Source organism: Podarcis vaucheri, assembly GCF_965113315.1.
Source record: "Podarcis vaucheri genome assembly, chromosome: 13".
In the NCBI taxonomy this organism is placed as follows: Eukaryota; Metazoa; Chordata; class Lepidosauria; order Squamata; family Lacertidae; genus Podarcis; species Podarcis vaucheri.
The window spans coordinates 11,304,681-11,317,982 of record NC_138751.1 but is presented as its reverse complement, the minus strand read 5'-3'; the positions used below and the strand labels follow the sequence as shown (position 1 = coordinate 11,317,982).

At 47.5% G+C, this 13,302-nt stretch overlaps 1 protein-coding gene across 2 annotated transcripts in view; it reads left to right on the top strand.

Annotated features, from left to right (window-relative positions):
• The window catches only part of LOC309516818 (vigilin-like), a 55,681-nt gene that overhangs the window by 17,640 nt on the left and 24,739 nt on the right, over positions 1 to 13,302 (top strand). For both annotated transcript variants that reach the window (XM_082195736.1, XM_082195737.1), the window contains 7 exons: positions 4,331 to 4,410; positions 5,597 to 5,709; positions 6,984 to 7,132; positions 9,107 to 9,322; positions 9,554 to 9,760; positions 11,216 to 11,431; positions 12,643 to 12,849. In XM_082195736.1, the coding sequence (XP_082051862.1) occupies positions 5,634 to 5,709; positions 6,984 to 7,132; positions 9,107 to 9,322; positions 9,554 to 9,760; positions 11,216 to 11,431; positions 12,643 to 12,849 (1,071 nt within the window). In that variant the 5' untranslated portion in view covers positions 4,331 to 4,410; positions 5,597 to 5,633. The remainder of the gene's footprint in view (positions 1 to 4,330; positions 4,411 to 5,596; positions 5,710 to 6,983; positions 7,133 to 9,106; positions 9,323 to 9,553; positions 9,761 to 11,215; positions 11,432 to 12,642; positions 12,850 to 13,302) is intronic.

The window sequence follows — 13,302 nt, the reverse complement described above, 5'->3', positions numbered from 1 at the left end:
GACTCCACATTAGGCAGCTTCCTGTGTCCCCTGACCTTCTAGGGAAAATCTCCCTTGCTTTCAGATGCACGTGTCTCCTTAACACCTTGAGGACTAGAGCCATGCCTTGACTTTTCTTTAAAAGAAGCAGCTGTTGGTTCTGTAGATTCCGGAGGTGTCCTCTTTCCATCTTGGGAGGCCAGGCTCCTGCAGTTCAGCGCTGGGTTTCCCCTGCTTCTCCCGCAGCTTTCCTTGTTTACGTCTTTAGCTCTTTCTCTCTCCCGTCTTTATTTATTGATGGCCAGAGGCCGCAGTCCTGTCGGATTGCATCAAGGAGAAGAGGTTGCAACTCGGTCACCGTGTGGCGCAGAGCCGGGAGCTTGGGGTGGGGGGTGGAGGAGAGGGTACGCACGGCAACAGGGCGGCGAGTGGCAAACGGGGGCCAGTTCCCAGGGAACATGGCAGTGCTGCGGTAGGAAAGCATTGCCCATCCGTCCTTGTCGGGGCAGCGTGGTGGATTGGATTGCCTCTCCCCACATGAACGGCTTAGCTTAGGCAGATCTGTGGGGTTGATCGCTGTGTCCCAGGAGCGGAATTCGGGTATCCGAGAGACTGAAAGGCAGAGGCAGGCAGGCAATGCTGGAATAGGGATGTTGCCCTCTATGAATTTTGATCCATACTTTGTGGACCCATGTGCTGATTGTGGTGCAGTTACCCTTCCCGTGGTGTGTTATTTTGAACTTTGCTGTACGGTACCGTGGTACCTCAGGTTAAGTACTTAATTCGTTCTGGAGGTCCGTTTTCAACCTGAAACTGTTCTTAACCTGAACCACCACTTTAGCTAATGGGGCCTCCTGCTGCTGCTGCGCCGCCGGAGCCCGATTTCTGTTCTTATCCTGAAGCACTATTTCTGGGTTAGCGGAGTGTGTAACCTGAAGCGTATGTAACCCGAGGTACCACTGTACTCAAGCTTTAAGGGACGCAGGTGATGCTGTGGGTTAAACCACAGAGCCGATCAGAAGGTCGGCGGTTCGAATCCCTGCGACGGGATGAGCTCATGTTGCTCGGTCCCTGCTCCTGCCAACCTAGCAGTTCGAAAGCACATCAAAGTGCAAGTAGATAAATAGGTACCACTCTAGCGGAAAGGTAAACAGTGTTTCCATGCACTGCTCTTGTTCGCCAGAAGTGGCTTAGTCATGCTGGCCACATGACTCGGAAGCTGTACCGGCTTCCTCGGCCAATAAAGCGAGATGAGCACCGCAACCCCAGAGTCGGCCACGACTGGACTCAATGGTCAGGGGTCCCTTTACCTTTACCTTTACTCAAGCTGTGCCAAAATGCATTCACTGCATCCGTCAAAATCACGGGTGCATTTTTTGAACACTGGAAAGCTGCCTTTTGCAGAGTCAGACTGGTTAGCTTGTCCACTGCCTGGCAGTGGCTCTCCAAGGTCTCGGACAGAGAAAGAGGGCTTACCCTGGAGTCTTTTAAATTGGAGGGGCCATCAGGGATGAGCGTGGGGCTTTCTGTGTGCTCCACCACTGAGCTGTAGCTCCTTTTGGAGGAAAAGGAGGGTATTAGTATTAGTGCGCCCATTGGGCAAAAGATTCCTGCAGACATTGCAGGAATTCATTGCAAAGATTCATTGCAGACATTGGACTAGATGACCCTTGCGGTCCTTTCCAACTCTGCAGTTCTATTCCTTTGAGGCTGTACCAATAGCACAGCTCTATGGTTGAGCCCATGCTTTGCATGCAAGAGGTCCCAATTTCAATTGCTGGCCTTTCCATGTGGGTCTGAAGAGTCCTTGCTAAAGATGCTACTGCCAGTCAGTGTAAACAGTATTTAGCTAGATGGAGCAATTGTCCAACCCTCTGTAAGGCAGCTTCTTACAAGTGTGATGAGTAGCACTACCATCGGATACAACCCAGAGGGAAAAATGTGTTAAACATACCTGCTTCTGCTAGTTGATAAATTTTTTTTAAAAAAAAATTGAGATTTTACCGTAATACGATAAAATTAGAGCTACGAAAGATAGAAGAAAAAGAAATGTTAGCAATCTAACACGATCTGTCTATTCTTGATTTTTGGAAACAAGATAATACCAAATATAAGTGCGAGTTCTGCATAGCGAAATGCAGAAATCCTGGAAAGGCTGGCATCGCATGGCTCCTGCTTTTTGGAAGAAAAAGAACAGAATAAAATTCCGTTTTAGTGATATTCAGCTCCCTAAAAGATAGTCAAGGTTGTGAGAGGCAACGACGGGGTGTGGGGGCAGGATCTTTCTTCAGCTGTGCTGCTTTAAGGCTGTTTGGGGATTAGGAGGGGGGGATTCTCTCTAGCAATCTCTCTCCCTTCCTGCAGCAACCTTTCCTATACTGGATGCAGCTTTGACACAGAGGTGATAGCAGCCCCTGCCAAGTGCAAGGCGGTTCGCTCTTCTTCCTTCCTTTACGGTTGCCTTAAGAGGATTTCTCTCAAATCCTCCCCATAGAGCTTAGCACTGCTGCTGCCGCTGCCTCGCTTTCTTAATGGGGGTTGGGAAGCCGAGGGCACGAGAAACACCTTTGCTGCAAGTTGTGAGCCGTCTTTTCATGGACAGGAAGGGAAGATGAGGACTGGGTGCCGGGCTAGATGGGACATTGGGCTGATCCTGCAGGCCCGCTGTTTATTTTCTTAAACCACAGACCTTATCGTTTGCCAGTTAGGTGCCTCATAACCTGAGCTCGGTCAAATTCAAAATCTTTAATACGGTCAATGACCAACAAGCAATTTATAAAATAAAATAAAATTGGCAATATAAGTACTATTGTACTACAGATAACAGTGGAGATATGGCCAAATCACAAAATTGGTACTTATGTTTATAACCAGGTTTCGACTTTTAAGGTTTTGAGGATTCAATTCAAATGTCATTACTGTTTATTATCGTTCCTTCGATGTTTGCAATTTGAACTCCGTTGCTGTCATCATTGCTCGTCTTATTCTTGTTGCAATGTAACAGTACTTCGCCACAGGCCTGTTGATTTCGGGGTCTTTGTCAGCTAAGAGGTGTCTGATGTAGGTGTCATCTGTACTACGAGGTATTTTCCTCAGAATCGGCTCGATCAGCTCTTTTCTTGAGTCTCGATATAATGGGCAGTATAAGATGACACTGAGCTCGGTCGTATTCTTTGACATTTATTTATTTATTTATTTATTTATTTATTTATTTATTTATAAGGTTTCCTCACCTGTCTTTCTCCAGAAAGTCCCATGACAGGTTGCAGTAGATTTATATGCACAGGCAAAAGAATTACAGTTATGAAACACAATGAAACTATCCCGAAATGGGACCAGAAAAGACTTTTTATGGTACATGACAACAGCTGCACGGATGCTACTAGCCCAGGGATGGAAAGAAGAAAGAGTCCCTACCAGCGAGGAAAGGCAAGCTAAGCTGATGGGCTATGCAGAAATGGCAAAACTGACTGGAAAGCTCAGGAACCAAGAGGACAAAAACTTTTTAAAAGAATGGGAAAAAATTATAATCTCTTATTTAATAGACCATTGCAAGCAGATTTTACTCTGCTTGCAATGTAACAATTATTATGGACCATACGGATTGATATAGAATATAGTATGGGTAGGCAAACTAAGGCCTGGGGGCCGGATCCAGACCAATCGCCTTCTAAATCTGGCCCGCGGATGGTCCTAGAATCAGTGTATTTTTACATGAGTAGAATGTGCCCTTTTATTTAAAATGCATCTCTGGGTTATTTGTGGGGCATAGGAGTTCATTCATTCCCCCCCTCCCAAAAAATATAGTCTGGCCCCCTGCTGAAAAGGTTTGCTGGCACCTGGAATATAGAATAATACACAGTTGTAAATGCTGACAATAGGATCCATCGAGGGTGTGGAGGGAAGGCTCAAGATTCAAAGTAATGTCTATATATGAATAAGCATTTGGATTGTTAAAATTTTATATTTCTAAAAACAAAAATGATTTCATTAAAAAAAACTATTCCAAAATGGAGCAGATATCCCTTTCTCTCTCTCTTTTTTCTTTCTCTCTGTACACTGTCTTAGAACCTCAGATATATAAGCTAATTGCCAAATGGCACTTTAAACCTGTGTTACTGTCACCACAATGGAATGTCTAGGCGCCATTTTTAAATGGTAAAATGTATTAGCATTAGTATTAATTTCATTTTTATACTGCTTACAGCTGGTCACAGTTTGCAGGGATAACCTACCTTGCGTTTCGGCACAGGGCTGTGTTGAAGAGTTTGTTTCTAAGCTCAGGCGGAAGGGGCTCCCTTCGCCCTGTTCGTAAGTGGGTCCTCCTGACAGCACTTAATCTTTCTTTCAGGACCAAAGCAGCCGTCACGCTGAAGCGCCACAGGTAGCCTCGTTCAGGACGGACCCTTCTGGCACTTGACCATTTTGCAGGTGAGTCTCCCGCTCCCCGCATCCAGCAAAAGGAAAGAGTGAGGTGCAACAGGGGGACCCGGGATTGCTGGGAGCCTCTGCCAAGGTGGAAAGCATGGGGGCATCCTTCCCATCTGTGCCATGGGGTGGGCAATGTATTTGTGCATGTGTTTTGCTTTAACATGTGTATGCCGCTTTTCCAACAACACTAAACCGCCTGCTGAAAGCTTCTATTCCTCCAGGCCTACACAGGCAATTAAGAATACATTCTTCCACAATAGTTAATTGATTTTTTAAAAACAATTTTAAGGTTTTATTGTATGATTTTATATTTTTATTGCCGCAAACCACTTTAATATAGAAATATTTATATTAACAACTTTGAGCACAGCAGTTAAAAATTAGCAAATGACATTGCCGTCGATGTCATCCTATCCAAAAATGGAATAATATGTAAGTAAAGCGGAAATAAGCCATCCAGCGAGCGATTAATGCAGCTCATGCAAACGCTTAAGAATTCAAAAACAATTGAAAATGTATGGCGCCTGTTTCTCATGCCTCAATATTACTGTGGTGATTGCCTTGGAGAAGTGGAAGAAAATAGGAGCTGAGGTTGCATCCTCCCTCAAACCTTCACTCCTCCACTACCAGTCTGAGTGGAGGGACGGAGGACCCATATTATTTTGCTTGACTCTTCTTGTTGGTTGCTTTGATGCAACAACAGCTGACACTTGGCAAGGACAGAGCATTTCAAATTCTGAGGCATCCTCCACAAGCAAAAAAATATTTTGCCTGATGCCTGAGTAGCACCACAAATGGGGCAGCGCAACTCAAAAAATCCCATTTTTCTCTGGTTGTGTACCTGAATTCAAACAGTGGTGTTGGTAGTGAGATATAAGGGGGAGCCTTGGGCTGATGAGTTTATTGTTCAGCCATGGCTCATTTGGTATTGGGAAGTCTAAGAACATTGGATAATAATACATGGTTGATCTAAGGTGAGCGATGCACTTAGAGCAACCTCTGCACAATCTGGGGCTCACCCAGATGTTTTGGGCTACATTTCTCATCAGCCCCAGCCAGCAAAACACCTGGAGGGACCAGGTTATTGGCAGGCTGACTTAAGTGATGTGGTCGCTCTTTATAAAGGAGTCACAATAGCTTCGCCAACTCCTGACCTAACTCTCTCTCTCTTTCATCACTCCAACAGTGGAATACCGGAAACGCGCAAATCTGGGTTTGAAGCTATGAGCTCGGTAGCAGTGTTAACACCCGAAAGCTTTGCTGAGCACCGCAGCGGGCTGAGGGATGAAGAAACACGAGGTGAGATGGGCAGGAATCTTTTGGTGTGGGTGTGTCGTGAGGCTGCTGCTCACGCAATGAATGAGATGCGTGTTTGTTGATGGGTAAGGCTGGGTAAAAGAGTGGAATCCACTGGCGGAACTGATAAACCAAGATGCTCTGGAAAGGTAAATATTCAGACACCGGTAGAAGAAACTTTCACTCTTCCTGGGACACTTTTGTTACTGGCCCTAAAGTTGACATTCAGAAGGGAAACTCTAGGGTGAAGTTGCTCTATTGAAGCTTGTCAAAAGTTTAGTTCTATCACCTGTGAATTGAATCAAAATAATGGCTTCTTATCCCGCTACAAGCGCCTTATTGGCTAACCAATGGCAGGGTGCTTTGTGCTATCAGCAACATTGGCTTGTAAACAGCCGGCTGCACTTATTTTACATAATATATTTCAAGCTTGTGGCATGATGGTCACAATCCGCTTTGCATTTCATTCCCCTGTGGACCTCTCTGCTTAATTTTTGTTTTACTCTACACCACAGTGTGCATTTACTCCTGCCAACTGAGGTTTATACTTCACTTGCAGGCATTGCTTGGGAATTCTAACAAACCAAAAAATCAGTGCAGTTTTGAAAGGTTCCATCTGCCTTATTGATTAAAAGTGCCGTACGATTGCATCCAAGCATAGATGAAAATCTGCTCATTGATCTTGGGAATCATTGCTCAAGGTTTGGTGTCCAAATGCATCACAGAAACCCCCCCTCCCCACCCCCACAAAAACCAGAGAGCATCCAAAATGAACCCCAAAACAAACCTGTATCTCAAGATGCTGTGAAAATGAAGCTTTTGAAGTACTTCAATGCTTCCTTTGGGGGTGGGGTCACATGGAGAAAACAGCCTTAGGAGATAATATCTGTTAGATACTTGCAAATTCGTGTGAATAGGAGATACATCTGGCAAGAACTCTGCAAGCTGTTCTTCAATTTGACCCCTGAAGAAGCGCCTTTAGGCAATAAGTAGCTGAAACGACATTGGGCTGTTTTGAAAACAACATCCTCATTTTCTCAGCATCTTGAGATGCTGCCTCTTTGGTTGCTGGGTTCAAATGCACAGTGAACGGACAACTTTCCAAAATATAGAGTAGATGCATCTGATTAAGTGGTCTCTAGTCCACGAAGTAATTTGATCAGAAGCCTGGGTGTGTCTTCTGTGTTGCCTGCACAATCCCTTCTCTAAACCAGGATTCCCCCCCCCCCTCTCGTGTGTGATCTTGCTGTCTCTTTCTATGTTTGTCTGCTGGGCAGGTGGTGTCCCAGAGGATGAGGCTTACATCCCCACTTACTTGGAAGCCTTTCCGCCACTCCCAGAAAAGGGAGCCCCCGGGGAAAAGTCCAGTGAGCTTACGGGAGTATGGAACAAAATCCGGCCTATCAAATCCTCTGTCATCACCCAGGTGAGTGTGCAGAGGCGGGGCAGAGAGAGTTCCACTTCAGCTGCTGGCGTGTCTTTGCAGAATACCTTGTGTGTGTGTGGTGTGGGTGTGGGTGCAAGGGAGGGAGGGAGGCTTCCCTATGGGGGATGTTAATTGTGAAGTGTTTATCTCATTGTTGGATGCGTAGCCAAAATACAGTGGTGCCCCGCAAGACGAATGCCTCACAAGATGAAAAACTCGCTAGACGAAAGAGTTTTCCGTTTTGGAAGTGCTTCGCAAAACGAATCTCCTATGGACTTGCTTCGCAAGACGAAAATGTCTTGCGAGTTCCTGCGGGTTTTTTCCCCTTTCCCCCCCTTTTTCTAAGCCGCTAAGCCGCTTATCAGCTGATCCGATAAGCCACTAATAGCGCCAATCCGCTAATCCGTCAATGGGTTTGCTTCGCAAGACGAAAAAACCGCTAGACGAAGAGAATCCCGGAACGGATTCTTTTCGTCTTGCGAGGCACCACTGTAATCAGCAGACCTAGAAAGATGGTTTCGAACTTGGAAGCAGTAAAGCTGAACTGAAGTATATGTGTTGCCTCGCTCGAAACCAGTGTCTTGGATGTACGCTAGGCAAAGGATTGGCAGCGACTGTGCGAAAAAGCCTCCATGCATCCTTCTCTTATTAGGAGAGTGTTGTCATGGTTGTTCTGTCTCGCCTCCAGTATCCAAGGCCTCTGGGTACCAGTTCAGAGAGGATGAGCAGGAGAGTGCTGTTGCGCTCCTCTCCTGCTTGATAGCTCAGTTGATAGAGCATGAGACACTTAATCTCAGGGTTGTGGGTTTGAGCTCCAGTTAGGCAAAAGGATTCCTGCATTGCCGGGGGTTGGACTAGATGACCCTTGTGGCACCTTCCAACTCACGGTAGCTCCTTGTAGGCTTCCCAGTAGTAACTGGTTGGCCGCTACAATAACGAGAACACAGGACTAGATGGGCCTTTTGATGTCCCAGCAAAGGAAGAATGGATACAAAAACGTACGCAATATGCAGAAATGGCCAAACCTACTGGAAGAATAAGAAACCAAGATAACATTCTTTTATTATAAAATAATGGAAACTGTTTATTGAATATTTACAGATAAATTGTAAACAGATAAGAACATTGGCAGGATTATTGTAATAACCTGCAGCTTCGTAAGAGTATGTATTTAAAGAAGATGAGTAAATGAGCAAATCAAGTTAATTTGGATATGCAGAAGATATTAAAAATTTAAGGAACCGCAGAAAGAGGGGAAAGGAAGTCAAGCTTTGAAATGTCAAAATGATTGTAAAATTAGTGAAATGTACAAACCTGAAAAGTATGTTTTTAAAAAACTCGCATTCATCCAGCTAAGTAGATTGAAAATGGAGGGAGAGGCAAGCAAGAGAAACTGCTCCATGCTACACTTATATTAACGCGTGGAACCCTCCACGGTTGGCTTTGAAAGCAGATTGTGCATATTTATCGAGGCCTTTATATCTCACTTCTCTGTGGAGCTCAAAGTGGATGGCGTGGTTCTCCTGCTGCCCCTCCTTTTAATCCCCACAAGCACCCTGCGAGGTGGGTTAGGCTGAGAGGGAGTGACTGGCCCAGCGTCACCCAGTGAGCTTCACAGCCAAGCCGGGATTTGAACCCTGGTCTCCCAGGTTCTAGTCCAGCACTCTTAACCGCTGTACCACACTGGCTCTCATGCAGGATAGATGTTTGCAAGTAGCCATTGGCGGGCTGAGAGCTAAACAGAACCCCCCATGTTCTGAGGCACTGCCCCATGCCATGTGCAGGAGGACAACGGGGGCATTTTTGCCTAGTCTGTGGGCTTATTACCAGGAAATGCCTGGTGGGCACAGAGGGAAGCGAGATTCTTTCCTGGATGGTCCTATTGGTCCGGTCCTGCATTAACTGCTTTTGCATTTGGAAATAGACATTTTGCGGCATGTAGACCTGGCCCTTGAGGTGTTCCTTCCTTGGCAGGTGTTTCACGTCCCCCTGGAAGAGCGACGCTACAAGGACAACAGCCAATTCGGAGAAGGTGACGAGGCCAAGGTGTGCGTGGACATCATGCAGAAGACCGGGGCTCATATTGAGCTCTCCTTGGCCAAGGACCAGGGCCTGTCCATCATGGTGACCGGCAAACTGGACTCCGTCATGAAAGCTCGGAAGGAAATAGTCGCTCGGCTTCAGACCCAGGTGTGTGCAAAGCCCTTCCACCCCATAGTGCACCTCCCTCCACCCCAGCACCTCTCGCTTTTCTGCAAGTGGCTATTATTCTGCAAACTGCTCTGAGGTCTTTCGATGAAGGGTGGGATATAAATGTAACAAATGAGCAAGGCAGCTCCCTGTGTTTCTGTATCAAGCAGCCCTTGTTAAAACTGCATTTGAAAAACCCAGCAAAGCCGCTGTCCTCTCCCCTTTCCACAGGCTTCAGCTACTGTCACAATCCCCAAGGAACACCATCGCTTTGTGATCGGCAAGAACGGCGAGAAACTACAGGAGCTCGAGCTGAAGACGGCCACCAAGATCAACATCCCGCGGCCTGAGGACCCCAGCAACCAGATCAAGATCACGGGCACCAAAGAAGGCATTGAGAAAGCACGGCACGAGATCTTACTCATCTCGGCAGAGCAGGTGAGCCGGGGGGAAAGAGTCACAACTCCCCACCCTTTACCTCCAAGGGTGGAAGGTAGCGGGAGTGGGAAGCAGTTGCGCAAGAGACTTCTGGCAGCCAGCCTTACGGCTTCTCTTCGTTTTAAAACCAGCGAGCAGGTTTTTGCAGTGGACTCTGGCACGCTGCATTCCATGGCTAGAGCAAGCCGCCCAACAGAAGATCTGGAATTTTTGCGGCTCTAGACACAACGTGGAGGGGTTTTATGCAAGGCACAATATGGCGCTAAATTGCTAAATCTGGGATACCAGCTTCAATGGGGTATTTTGGGAAGGCTAGGAAGGGGTACTAGGCATGATGGCTATCTTTCCCCTTGGCTGTCGGAGACAGTTTGCCTCGGAGGTACCCATTCCTGGCTGCATTCTGGTCCTGCTTGCAGACTTCCCATAGGTATCCGGTTGACCACTGTGAGAACCAGGATGCTGAGCTATTTGTGTTTATTTTTGTGGGAATGTTGAGGAAAGCAGGAGAGCATATATTGATTAAATATTATCCCTCCTCACTCACGCTAGTAAGCAAGCAGCAGAGCACATTCCTGTGCACATGGCTCGAAGCTTGTTGATGGATTCGTTAGAATCATTTAAGCCAAGCAATCTAGCCTGGCTTGTCCAGTCTATCTTGTTCCTGGTAAGTTTCCCCTTTTATTTCCCTCTGGAATAATAATAACACGGCAGTCTTGATTAAAAATAAGAGTAAAGCCTACTTACATTCAGTCCACAGTAGTATTTTGAAGACAGGCTTTATCTTGTGGTTACAGTTAAATTTGTAGAGAAAAGAAGTCCGAGCTTGGCCTCAGACTTTTTACCTTGTGCCTTCCATCCTCTCTAAGGAAAGAGCAAAGATGATGATGTGTGACTAGCCCTTTTATAGGCTCTGCCAGGGTCACACCCATCTATCTGGTCACATACAGGGGGAAGATGCTTCAGACAGGTGTGACAGGAAGTCCTCCTGGCTGGAGTAACATCCCCCTGTGGGTCTACTCTGGGCAACAGGAAATGTTGCATTTGACTGCTTCAGTGATGATACATCCCACAGTTTTCAGGTTGATGCACGATACCGTTTATTCAGAACGCCTAAGTAGAATAGATTAGCTTTTCGTGTGATCCAGCCCAAGGCTGCTCTCCGGGTTCTGTGTATTGGCCTTGACTCCATTTCATGAACAGGAGCTTCTGTGCCCCAGCTCCCTTCTTCAAAAGGAAGCTCATAGCGGGGAAAGGAAATCAGTCTTGGGTGACTGACTGGAAGGGGAAAGCATACGGTGAGCAATTCGCCTCCCTGTTTTTTCCAGGAGAGGGGCTGAATAGTGAAGAACTGAGACTTGACCCACAGGTTTTGGATATACCAGGCCAGGGCAGCCTGTGATCAAGCAGAGGTTGCTCCTCTTCACGTGGATCAGCAGATTTCCCCTTGTGTTCCAGGATAAGCGGGCCGTGGAGCGCTTGAACCTGGAGAAGGCCTTCCACCCTTTCATTGCTGGAGCCTTCAACAAGGTGGTCCAGGAGATCATGCAGGAGACCGGGGCTCGCATCAACATCCCGCCGCCCAGCGTCAACAAAGACGAGATCATCATCACCGGCGAGAAGGAGCCAGTGGCCCAGGCACTCCTGCGGATCCGCAAGATCTACGAGGATAAGGTGGGTGGGTTTGCCTGTCCCTGCAAAAGGCGGCCTTAACGGCACTTTGACGGAAGCACCAAATCTGTAGAGAGCTCTGTTGTTTAGCGTTTTAGCTGGCAGTTTCTGTAAGAAAGGGAGTGTCAGCTACATCAAGCAGCCCCTTTGAGTGCAGGTGGTCCCGGCGCTGCCTGGGGCGGATGGGAGTGACAGGCCAAGACATCTAGCTGGCACCAGTTTGGCAAAAACCTGCCCTAAAGAAATCAGTGGCCACTTCTACATGCACTTTCTACATGAAATGGGTGGATTTGGGGCCGTCACCTTGCTGAAGTTTGCAAAGGAGCAGCAGAAAAAAGAAACATCCCCCCCCTTTTTTTTGAGAACTTGCATGTGTTTTGCAGCAGAAATCCTCTTAAAAGCATTTCCTCCCTGTTGACTGGAGGGAATCCACCTTCGAAAACGGCGCTTGCAAGGTGCAGGAGAAAAATCTGCCCCCTCGTTAATCAGGGGCACCAGAATGCTTATAACTTCCTATGAGCCATTAAACAGGATAAAGTAGGGATGGGGAGCCCATGATGATGATGATGATGATGATGATTTTATTATTTATATCCCTCCCATCTGGCTGGGTTTCCCCAGCTACTCCGGGCAGCTCCCAACAGAATATTAAAAACACCAAACATTAAAAGCTTCCTTAAACAGGGCTGCCTTCAGATGTCTTCTGAAAGTCAGATAGTTGTTTATTTCCTTGACATCTGATGGGAAGGCGTTCCACAGGGCGGGTGCCACTACCGAGAAGGCCCTCTGCCTGGTTCCCTGTAACCTCACTTCTTGCAGAGAGGGAACCGCCAGAAGGCCCTCAGTGCTGGACCTCAAGTGTCCAGGCTGAACGATGTGGTGAAGACACTCTATGATCCTTCTGATGTTTCTGGGCCGCAGCACCCATCATCCCTGGCCCATGGTCCATGTTGGGTGGGGTTGATTGGTGCTGGAGGCTGCACACAGCACCTACAGGGCTGCCATTACCCCATTTGCAGGATAAATGCTGCAGCCCTAATTTTTACCCTATTCCTGAGTGCATTGCGGTCAGCCGCCCCAACTTGGTTTGGCTGGATGAGTGGGGAAGGTTTGGTAGTAGCTGTTTTTCTCTGGGCGTGCTGGGAGGCTTTTGGTGGCTTTACCCGTTTCCATGCTGTGAAGCAGCTGCTGCTCCCCTCCCCTTCCTCTCTCAGAAGCGCAAGACGACCACGATCTCGGTGGAGGTGAAGAAGTCCCAGCACAAGTACATCATCGGTCCCAAAGGCAACACCCTGCAGGAGATCCTGGAAGCCACCGGAGTCTCAGTAGAGATGCCACCCCTGGAAAGCAGCTCGGAAACAATCATCCTCCGAGGGGAGCCCGACAAGCTGGGTCCCGCTCTGACTCAGGTCTACGCCAAGGTAAAGGGCTCCGAGCATCTGTGCTGGACTGCCTGGTCCTCTTTATGCGCAGTTTGGACCATGTGGGCCACCTGAACACCAAGGGTGGATTTGACTGCACCACTAAGGATGTTCAAGAAGGTGCATCTGTAGTGGCTTGGCAGTTTTATTGCTGTTGCAAAAAAAAAAAGGCCTTTACCATTTCTTTTAAAGCAAGTTTATGTAATCAGATTTTTTTGTTTTGTTCCTTACAACCATGTAGGTCTTAAAAAGCACCTAGTGCAGGGGTCTGCAACCCGCAGCTCCGGAGCTGCATGTGGCTCTTTTACACCTTTGCCGCGGCTCCGGTGCGGATACTAGCGAGGGGAGGAGGTGCATTGTGTACCCCGACACTCCCCACTGTGGCAGGGGCTGTACTGGCTGTGACGTCGCATGGGGGTGGTGCGTGCGTTAGTCACACACCGTCCCGACGTC